The sequence below is a fragment of the Bombyx mori genome, chromosome 7 (genome assembly GCF_030269925.1).
Source record: "Bombyx mori chromosome 7, ASM3026992v2".
In the NCBI taxonomy this organism is placed as follows: domain Eukaryota; kingdom Metazoa; phylum Arthropoda; class Insecta; order Lepidoptera; family Bombycidae; genus Bombyx; species Bombyx mori.
In genome coordinates, this window is record NC_085113.1 from 1,382,281 (window position 1) to 1,393,755 (window position 11,475).

General features: G+C 39.4%; 1 protein-coding gene across 1 annotated transcript; it reads left to right on the forward strand.

Annotated features, from left to right (window-relative positions):
• The first annotated feature begins 480 nt into the window (after positions 1 to 480).
• Positions 481 to 4,077, forward strand: LOC101742191 (transient receptor potential channel pyrexia-like). Its single transcript, NM_001309573.1, is given in 1 exon segment — positions 481 to 4,077. A coding segment is annotated over 1 exon segment (2,898 nt). The 5' UTR covers positions 481 to 711; the 3' UTR covers positions 3,610 to 4,077.
• Positions 4,078 to 11,475: the final 7,398 nt, after the last annotated feature.

The window sequence follows — 11,475 nt, forward strand, 5'->3', positions numbered from 1 at the left end:
GAAAAGTCTTCCTACGCTTAATTTTTTTTATTGCTTCGATGGTTAGACGAGCTCACGGTCCACCTGCCCATAGACATCTACAACGTAAATGCACCACCTTGAGACATGAGTTCTAAGCCTCAATTTTACAGTACAACGGCTGCCCTATCCTTCAAACCGAAACGCATTACTGCTTCACGGCAGAAATAGGCAGGTGGTACCTACCCGTGCGGACTCACAAGACGTCCTACCAGTAATTACACAAATTATAATGTTGCGGGTTTGATTTTTAATACACGATGTTATTTCTTCATCGTAGAAGTCAATCGTTAACATTTGTGAAGTACGTATTTCATTAGAAAAATTGGTACCTGCCGGCGGGATTCGAACACCGATGCATCGCTAGATACGAATGCACCGGGTGCCTTATCCTTTAGGCTATGACGGCTTTACCCAGACAAATAAACGGTTCTTACTGCTGCGTTTTGAGAGATTATACATAAGTAAACTATTGAAACATAAATATTGTTAAAAAATAGGGAAAACGTTTAACGCGAAAATGTGATCAAAACGAAACAACGTAATTACGTAGATTAAAAATAACTTCGTAAATCATAAGTCAAACGAGCATCTTGTCTCGTCTTTCCAAACAAAGCAGATAAGATAACGTCTGCACAAGCGCTTGCTTTTCTCAGTAACGTCCCGACAATGGACAACTTCGGGTATCGCGAGATGGGGTGGCCTTCACCCTTGCAAACTCCAACAAGATCACGATTAAGCAGCAGCATTCGATCCAGAGGGCGGGAGCCTGAAGAATTTCCACTCAATCCTCAATATAAGCACGTGAAAAACATCGATTTGCTGGAGTCAGCTCGTGAGCCGGGAAAAGCTAAGGAGTACCTTTTCGTCGGACCTTCACCTCCAGCTGACGATGCACCGAACATGTACCACAGTTTCGACGTCCTCGCTCCCGACCCCGATGCTAGATTGACCGATGACGCGGCAAGAAGAGGATTGTACGAAAGAGCCCTCACTCTGGGGGCGGGAAGATTTTTCGATGACTTAGAATGCGGCTTGATAACTGCCGAAAACATCGAGGAACACATTAGTTCTGCTCCTGAAGCGGTCGTAAATTTAACTTTACTATGGGCCTCGTATTTGGCGCGGGATGAGTTATTACCCGGAGTTTTGGACGCTGGGGCGGATATTCACTACTCGGATTCGTCAGGTTTGACTGCCTTACATTTGTCAGCCTTTAGCGGTGCCGGCAGAGCGGCTGTGTTCCTGATATCACGGGGTGCTGACGTCGATTTCGTTCCTAAATATTTCACCCCCCTTCATTGTGCCGCATTCGGGAATTCGTTAGAAGTTGCAGAAATACTGATAGCAAATGGCGCTTCGTTACACGGCGTGGTACAGCGAGCAGGATGCGAAGATAACCTAGTACATTGCGCGGTGAGAGCAGATGCCGTTGAATGTATGGAAATGTTCATAGAACGAGGAGTGGACCCCGCATATGCTACTTCTGGAGGATTGAACGCGTTGCATCTCGCTGCTGAGCTGGGTTCGCGACGTTGCTTGTCGTATTTATTAAGAGAAACAAAGATAAGCGTGAATGGCATGAGTAAACAAAGAGATAAAGAATGTACTGCGTTGCACTTGGCAGCTTCCAGGGGCTATGTGGAGTGCGTAGAACTTTTACTATCTGAAGGTGCGAAAGCAAACACGAAAAATTATAGAGGATTCACGGCCTTACATCTAGCTGCTAGATTATCAAGTATCGACTGCGTAGAAGTGTTGTTGCGAGACGGCAACGCGGACCCGAATGCTGAAGATTACGACAAAAGAAGTCCTTTACACGCTGCGATAACTCGTTCCGAACGTGCTTGTGATATAATCGAACTGCTGGTTAATTGGGGAGCTCAGGTCAACAAGAAAGATGAATATGGGTATTCTGCAATTCATTTAGCTGCAATGGATGGTTTGACGCAATGCGTCGAAACATTAATCTTTCTGGGCGCCGACGTAACTTCGAAATCTAAAAAAGGTCACACAGCGTTAAGTGTTATCGCCAGGAAAACTCCTAAGTCTCTTGCTATTTTAAAACACAACCTAGATTGTGGAATATCATTGAGTCGATCAATAGAAGGCAACGAAGAGGTACAGATCGAATTTGATTTTGGTAAATTACTGAAATTTTCATATCCACGCGAGATCACATATTTAAACAGTTTGGTTGATGAAGGCCAAAAAGATATTTTGCAGCATCCACTGTGCTCTGCCTTTTTGTTTATGAAGTGGCGAAAAATAAGGAAGTTTTATTTGGCTAGACTAATTTTTTGTTTTTTATTTGTATCGTTTCTATCAATTTACGTGCTGACAGCGGTAGTCAAAGCGTGTCAAGGTAAGCATTCGAAGAAATATGGTGTCCCAAATGAATTATGTCAGCCGCAATCAATTTTGGGAGTCATTTTAAACGATAATCCTATCGAATTTGAGAGATGGGTCTTGATGGCAATCACAGTCTTCGAAATCGTTCGAAAATTAACCGGTATAACCGGATACTCGAGTTTCTACCAATATTTTACGACCTTCGAAAACTTGATGGAGTGGTTCGTGCTGCTCTCAGTATTTTCATTGTACAACATTCGCAATGATTACAGCTGGCAGAATCATGTTGGTGGCTATGCTGTTCTTGGGGCTTGGACAAACTTGATGTTGATGATGGGCCAGCTTCCAATGTTTGGCGATTACGTGGCCATGTATCAAAAAGTTTTAATGGAGTTTCTGAAACTTTTATTGGCTTACATTTGTCTACTTCTCGGCTTTACCATTTGCTTCTGTGTCGTCTTTCCTAATGAAGAAATGTTTTCAAATCCTTTGATGGGTTTCATCAGTACTCTTTCGATGATGGTTGGAGAATTAAATTTAAATATCCTAATAAACGATCCGATGCAAGATGATCCTCCTATATTTTTCGAATTGTCAGCACAAATAATTTTCATTTTCTTCCTTATGTTCGTGACTATAATCCTAATGAATCTATTAGTCGGTATTGCGGTTCACGACATCCAAGGATTAAGGAAGACAGCAGGATTATCAAAATTGGTGCGACAGACGAAACTAATTCTTTTTGTTGAAATGGGCATGTTTAGTGCTTGGCTGCCGAAATGCCTACACAAATATGTCTACAGAACAGCTTTAGTATCTCCTGAGGCCGGCAAAGTCATATTAAGCGTGAAACCGTTGAATCCAAGAGAAAAACGTTTACCAACAGACATTATGATGGCAGCTTATGAATTAGCCCAGCTGAACAAAGTTAAGTCCGGCCGATCAGTTAAAGAAGTGCTATACAAGAACAAGATCTCCTCAAAGTTGAAGAACGAAGGACATAATAATGAGCAGAACGTCGGCTTTGAGATTCGAGGAATGCAAGAGAAGATTGACCAAGCGACGTTTAACTTGAAGAAAATAGACCAGGAGATGCGACATTTGAATACTCTTTTAATGGAACAGCAAAATTTCTTTCAAAGTCTCTTCAAGAGCACAGAATTGGTTCCGTACAAATCCCAGCATGCTTCTACCCCAGTTTATTCAGATTCCCCTATCATCTTTGGCAACAATACGTAGTTGCTCTGCAATTGTTTAGTTTATAGTTATTACTTTAATCAGGGTATTATGTGGTTTGGAGGCTGTGATTAGACCAGGGATGTTGCTTCCCAAGTGATTCACTTGCATTGTAAGATTTAAATGTCCATGTACACCGCGCATGTGCAATGATAATGTAACTCTTATTGTTATTACTGCGTTATACTTAGTAGGGATTTTAAGTTGCTTTGAACGTATTAATGCCTTGTGCACCTATGATTTGACATATTCAAAATTTCGGATTCCTCATTTCACTTTTAATTTTGAATTTATGTTTCTATAATGCTCGTTTAGTTTTTAAGTAATCTTCAAGTTAATCGATGAAATGAGTCAATTGTCTATTAATTCTATTAGTTATATTTATTACCATTCTCGAGATGTCATAAGTACATGTGTACTGAAAGGCTAAGGTTAAGAATTTTGCTGTAGAAAGACATAAATGGATTAGCCTCATCTCCTTATTTTGCTGAAAACGTTATATAATTACAATTACGTAAGGCGCGGTAAAATGAAGGTCTTTCGCTTTGTTTGTCTTGATAAGAATTCGTCGTTGTAATTTAGAGATCACGTGTTTGCACATTTTGGCGAGTTCATGTTCAAGGAACCGTGAAAAATTAAATAAATAGTATTATGAATTTTTGTGTTTTATTAACAAACTTTAAATTTTTGTGGGACGTTCACCTCTGTTAGCCAAGTTTATGTGGTGGCAGGACGTATTTTAAGCTAGCACGGGTTGATCCTTGTCTTGATTTCATGGTTTCTAGACTCGCCCTCACGTCTTAAGGTTATTTAAAGGCATACACCTGGTGTTGTCTATAGACTACCATAGCCACATAGCACTAGACAAGCCATTAGCTTGTTTCTATTTTTGAATGAGGAGAGAATAATTTTCGGCGTGCACTGAAGGCCCTGATGATGCGATATTGTCTTGATTAAAATCATTAAGTAGGTATCAATTTAAAATGTATCTTTGGGAGTAACGACAAAGGGTAGGTCTTCCACCGAGCGGGTGAAATTGCTCGGTCCAAATGCTATTGTTAGGTGAGAATCAGGCAATTGACAAATATTCTTTGTTGTATGATATATATCCGCTATTTATTTAATAGCTGTTTCATTCGTATAGCAGGCTAGTCGAATTTGCGACTTAATGTCGATTTAATGTCGTTATAGATATTTAAATGATGATGAATAGATGGCTTATAGACATGAAGAAATGTTTACAACTACCGCGATAACATGTAAGGAACAACAGTCTCGTTAAAATATGGTTATTTTGTGTTTAAACAATGCTACGGAGTGGAACTTAGGGAAAAAAAAGTGAAAGCTATTCAGTAGAATCTTTATTGGTGGTAATCAAAATCGAAATTTTAGTGGTCATAGCAATCAGCTTAAGATTAAACATTGAATTATATCGAGAGAAACCAATAAAATATGAGTATATTTTTGTTTTTTTATTTTGATAATCAAAATTTTAGTGTAGCTCCTCGCGTTGTTTCCTCACTGCTGAGGATCGTGACCATTAATTATGTTTAGACAGGATTTTATTCGATTTCCGATAATCGGCCGCGTGAGGGACTTCTTGGAATGGGGTTTCTACTGTGGTGCGGATTTGATCTAACCAACTTGTCGGGCCGTGCCTGTGTTGTATCTTTTCCTTGATCTTCCCTGTCACGAATAGTCTCTCTAAGCTATCAGGTGGGCTGTGAGCTCGTCCACTCACCTAAGCAATAAATAAAAATGATAAACTGGTGGTAGGGCCTTTTCACTGGACTACCCGTCCGGACTCATAAGAGGTCCTACCACCAGTGAGTTACAACGGCTGCCTCACCCTTCAGACCGAAACGCATTACTGCTTCACGGCAGAAATAGGCACGGTAGTGGTACCTACCCGCGCGGACTCACAAGAGGTCCTACCACCAGTAATTACGCAAATTATAATTTTGCAGGTTTGATTTTTATTACACGATGTTATTCCTTCACCATAAAAGTCAATCGTGAACATATGTTGAGTACGTATCTCATTAGAAAAATTGGTACCCGCCTGAGATTCGAACACCGGTGCATCGCTCAACACGAATGCACCGGACGTCTTAACCTTTAGGCCACGACGACTTCACAGTGCGTATTCAGAGATCCTTTTTGCCACGTACCATCCGGCCTTAGAATAAGCTCCGCTCCACGGTGCTTTCCGAGCACTTAGACATGTCCTTCTTAAAACGAGGCTCGTGGAGAGTATTAAGCGGCAGGCAGCGGCTTAGCTCTGTGCCGAGCATTGCTGAAATCCATGAGCGTCAATAGCGGCAATAAAAAAAGGCCCAGTCGTCAACGAACAGGCCCAGCTCCATATCCTCCACCTCCTCCACCTCCTCCACCTCCTCCATCCTCCTTCATCCTCCTTCATCCTCCTCCATCCTCCTCCATCCACCATCCTCCTTCATCGCTCCACGCGCAAATCCATTCAGCGTCACGATGTAATAGTCCGCACGTGCCCATAGATTACGAAGCAAATTAAAACAGGGTGTAACCGTAATATTGTCAATTCCTATTCGTTAAAGATCGAAATCCTCGAGGAGTTCGATCTTTAACGAATTTTATTAATCCGATTGACCTCGAGGTCAATCGGATAAAATATCCCGCTTATAAGCGATGTGATACGATGTGAACTGGGGTAACCTTTATAATTTTTCCTTTTTTTATGTTTGAGAGGTTACTGGGGGCCCGGTGCAACGGTGAGCAAGGGCTCAGCCAGGAGGGGTGGGATTTGCTAACAGCTAAGTCGTCGTGGCCTAAAGGTTAAGACGGCCGGTGCATTCGTATCACGCTATGCAACGGTGTTTGAATCCCGTAGGCAGAATAAATTTTTCTAATGAAATACCTACTTAACAAATATTCACGCCTTTTTTATTTTTTTTATTGAAATTGCAGGCAGAACAGCGTACGGTCCACCTGATGGTAAGCGGTTACCGTCGCTCGTGGACGTCAGCAATTCCAGGGGCAGAGCCAAGCGGCTGCCTTCGATAAAACTGACTTCCACAGTGAAGGAATAACATCCTGTAATAAAAATCAAACACGCAAAACTACTTCCTGAGTGTCAAGATCGCAAGGAAAACAGCTATCAATCAACCCCAAAGAAATTATGTTAAAATATTAACAAAGTTCTACTGGTGTCATTTGGATTAGAGCACACAAATATAATAATAACAGGGCGACGTACGCTCACTCAGTTCTTTGAGACAATGCTTCCTGAATATCTAAGTATGAACACCCTGTATATAACTAATACGCATAGGATTATATTGTAAATGTATTTAAATCGTTATTATCTTATCGCAGCACGGATTAAGTACTGAGACGTAATAGTAATGAGGATATTGACATTCGATATTTCAGATATTAGGCGGCTTTACTGACCTAGTTTTTGTGTGCTCACGTCAGACGATCACGTCTAAAAGGACAATAAAATAACCAAAAAAAATAAGATCAAATTTGGCCTACGGACGTTAATGATAATTAATTGTTAGTTACTAATCTGGCTAACTTCGGCTTAATTTTATTACCGTGGATATGCAGATAATCAATTCCGCTTGTCTGGTATCAAGTAGATATTAGAGCTCGTAGATAACTCAACCCAATACTTTCAGACATAATGTCGTCGTCCCGATTTTATTTGCATCACAGCTGTCCTATTCTTCATAAAGGATTATGATACCCATTTGTGGTGATCACAATATTTTATGTTTATTTCACTGGAGCTCAGAATTATTGCTCTATGGATTTGGTATCGATAAGGAAGCTATATCTGGGACTGGAGGACTATAGGATTTTGCCATAGTTTGAGTTTGACCCAAATCGGATTAAATTGCTAGTTAGTTAAAAGTTACTTGCGGTCACCGTAATACTTTCTTTAGGGTAAAGGGCTTCATTATGTCCAAGAGGTCTTTTCAACGTAACTAGGATGAGTGTGTAACACTATTAACAGCACACTTCCTCTTAAAGTACCAACGTGCTTACTGTATTTTGCTACAATTTGAATGCCTTATACATTAATTTCAATAATAGTAGTTAGGCAAAGTTATAGCAAAGAAATTCCATAGCCATGCATGTGTGACCGTGATGTCTGTGTCTAAGCTTATTGCGTGTCCCTATACGGTAGTATGCTGAAATCTAATTTCCAAACACAATTTCAAACCATTTGAATGTTTATTAACTACATTCCTTAGCATCAAAAATAGTACTATAATCATTTTGGCTTAATTAGCAGACGTCTCCGTTCGCAATAACCATTTCTCACTCGCACGGGAATAGCAATGTTGATGGAGCATTACTTAAGGGTCTACCGTATTTGTAAAGATATTAGTGATATAAGCTTCTTTCAGGACAATTGCTGCGATAAAGAATGGTTTTGTTGTGGTATCAAGGATGACCGTTAGTCTAATGCCATTGAGATTCCGGCCTTATGTGACATATTGGCTTCATGATGCAACATTCATTTCAAGGTGTCCATGTGTTTTAGCAAGTGTTAACTTTGAGGTGATCTGATAAGACATAAATAAAAAAAACAGGCTTTCTATTCGAAAATTAAAAATACCCAAAAACTGTAAACTTGACGCAGTTTAATAAAAGTCTGGTCCTGCTTATTAAAAATATATAAGTATATATGCATTTAGCATTTACCTCGTGGTTGCCAATGACGTTGAAAACAGTTATAATCTTATCTGTCATTTCGTACAAGAAAGTTACGAAACGAAATGTAGAAATTTACATGTGCTTGTTTTGGATCGTAATTTTTTATTGATGTCTGCTCAGGAATCACAACACTATCAGCCCCTGGAAATTATTCAAGTTCACTGAGACTCCTTGTTTCAGAGAAGACAAATCGACTGAAGGCAAGAAGGTTATTTTTATGAGCGGCAAAATCAAAGTGTATGAAAATTAAAAGTTGCTTGAGAATCTTGTCGTGTTCTTCTGCTGCTAATGCAACAGACAATAATTTAGCTGAAAGAGATTATTGGAGACCAGAATGTAAATACTGCTTCAATATATCCAACTGAATGGACTCAACGTCTGACCTTGTCTGATTGAAATCTCCCCAGTTTAAAGCAAACTTTCTATATAATATATGTGTAGAATAGAAATCGCAGCGCAGCGCAGCAGCGGAAATGACTCACATAAACGATTGCTCTCACTCTGCGAAACACCGTGCCACATGGAGTCGCATCGCGAGAGCATCGGTATCGCAGGATCCGACTGATGCATGACCACGACCACTCTGTCAAGAGTGTACGAACAGGAAGAAGAGATCGCAACGCATAAAATAAAACCTCCACTTTTTTCTTAACTGTTTTCGCCATCTTTCTTATTTCTGTCATTCTGTCGATCATTCTCTTCTCTCTTTCTTTCAGTTTTCTCTCACTCACATCTTAAAGCTCCGTTCCACACTCTTTTTATACATTCCATTTTTACCAATCGTACATATATTTATTTTTTTATTGCCCTTGTAGGTAGACGAGAAAAGACCCACCTGATGGAGAGTGGTTATCGTCGCCCATGGACTTCAGCAATGCCAAGGGCAGAGCGAAACCGCTGCCTACTGTTAAGTACTCTCCACAAGCCTCGTTTGAAGAAGGACATTCAATTTCGAAATTGAGATATGGTATTTCCTTTAGAGAATAAGTACGTTTATTAGTGGACAACTATAAGCCAGGTAAATTTCGCGTGTCCGGTGTCTCGTTCTACGAATAATTTGTGAGGTGTCATACAAATATGCATTTGAGAATTAATTATAACTGGGAGCGAATTCCTATTAGAAAGGACTTTTGTAGAGACGTCATTATACCTTGCGTTTTAGCGTTTATTGACTTGGCGTTTCCTTTCATATTCATAAATACCCGCGTTTAACCTATACAATAGTTAAAAAAAATTGCGGTTACCGATGACTATAACGCTGTGAACAACTTTCGCTGATAAACCAATTTTGATATGATAATTTTGTATGTTAATATGTTTCTTAAGTATCTTCTCTTCTTCTATGTTTACTATGTTAATTTTTTTATAATGTATTTATATTATTTATATATATATTCTTTCCATAAATACATTATATTATTTTTGTATATATGTTTGGCTGTCAGGAAAAGACCTGAACGATAAGACGCCATTTCTACATTCACCTACGCATTATAGTTATTATAGTTATATTTTTTTATTGCTTAGGTGGGTGGACGAGCTCACGGCCCACCTAGTGTGAAGTTGTTACCGGAGCCCATAGACATCTACAACGCAAATGCCAACACCTACCTTGAGATATAGTTCTAAGGTCTCAGCTTTTACAGTATAACGCCCCAAGCTTCAAGCCGAAACGTGTTACTGCTTCTCGGCAGGCATAGGCAGGAATATGAGGATACGTTTCTTTATGATATGTTTTAGCGCACTATAAAGTATCTCTTTATATATAGTCTACTCCACTAGGCAGAGTTCTGTTCTCAAATAGAGTACACCGGCATTACGATGTCGTCAGTTGTAATTAAACAGGTCGTATGTATGATTAACGTGCGTGCCAAATCAGAAATAGAAACAGGGCCACGTGACTCTCATACCGTGCATTTTCCGATATTGGTGAAATAGCGAACTAGGTGCTCCTCGCGGCATGGAATAAAATTTATAGTGAACTTTAGGAATATGTGGGGCAAAAAGTATTCTTTGTTATGCACTAGCAAGCGGATTTATAGGTTTTTAAAATGTTTACTTCCGTAGTAGTAAATATATGTATTGCAGTAGTCAATACAGTAGTGTGTGTAAAAATAATAAAGGTGTACACATACACGAACGTTTTTTTTATAATTTTTTTTCTCGAAAACACGGAAGAATTTGCTATAATTTTGGCTAACACACTCAAATACCGTGTTGTTCTTTTTTGTTCCCTTCAATAAAGGGAATAATAAAGGGAAATAACACGGAAGAATTTTCTACAATTTTGACTAAAACACTCAAATACCGTGTTGTTTTTTTGTTCCCTTCAATAAAGGGAATAAGAAAGGGAAATAACACGGAAAAAACACGGAAGAATTTTCTACAATTTTGGCCAACACACTCAAATACCGTGTTGTTTTTTTTTGTTCCCTTCAATAAAGAGAATAATAAAGGGAATAATAAATTTTACAATTCTAATTAGCTCACTAAAAATAATACTCGCAAAGTCGTTTAACTGACCTACCCTACGAACTTTATAAGATCACTGTTAAACATGTAACAAGTGGACCGCTTATTCAGTGAGACAGAAATAGCATCTTAACGTGAAGCAATCGTCGCAAGACAGAATTAGATGCCAATCATGTCAGCGTGCCGGTATTCGCTATCCTTAAATGGCGCTGTTGCTGATTTTTTTTTTTATTGCTTCGATGGGTGGACGAGCTCACAGCCCACCTGGTGTTAAGTGGTTACCGGAATCCATAGAAATCCAAAACGTAAATGCGCTATTCATCTTGAGATATAAGTTCTAAGGTCTCAGTATAGCTACAACGGCTGCCGCACCCTTCAAACCGAAACGCATTAATTACTGCTTCACGGCAGAGGCTTACTGGAGGGAGAATCGTAGGATTATAATAATAATAAATAACGAGATTGATTCGAGCTATCTTCTTTCCAAAATTTCATTTAAATGTAGTCGTATTTCCGCGCGTTCTGTTTAGAACCTTCCACATGTCCACGGCTCGAACCAAATATGCTTCTAACTCTTTTGTCCGTAGATCTTGTAGGTTGTATGATGCTAAGTTCGCTAATGCTGACATGTTTTGCTTGTCACTTGTAGCATATAGAAAAGCTATTTTAAAATATTTATAAGGTGATTTA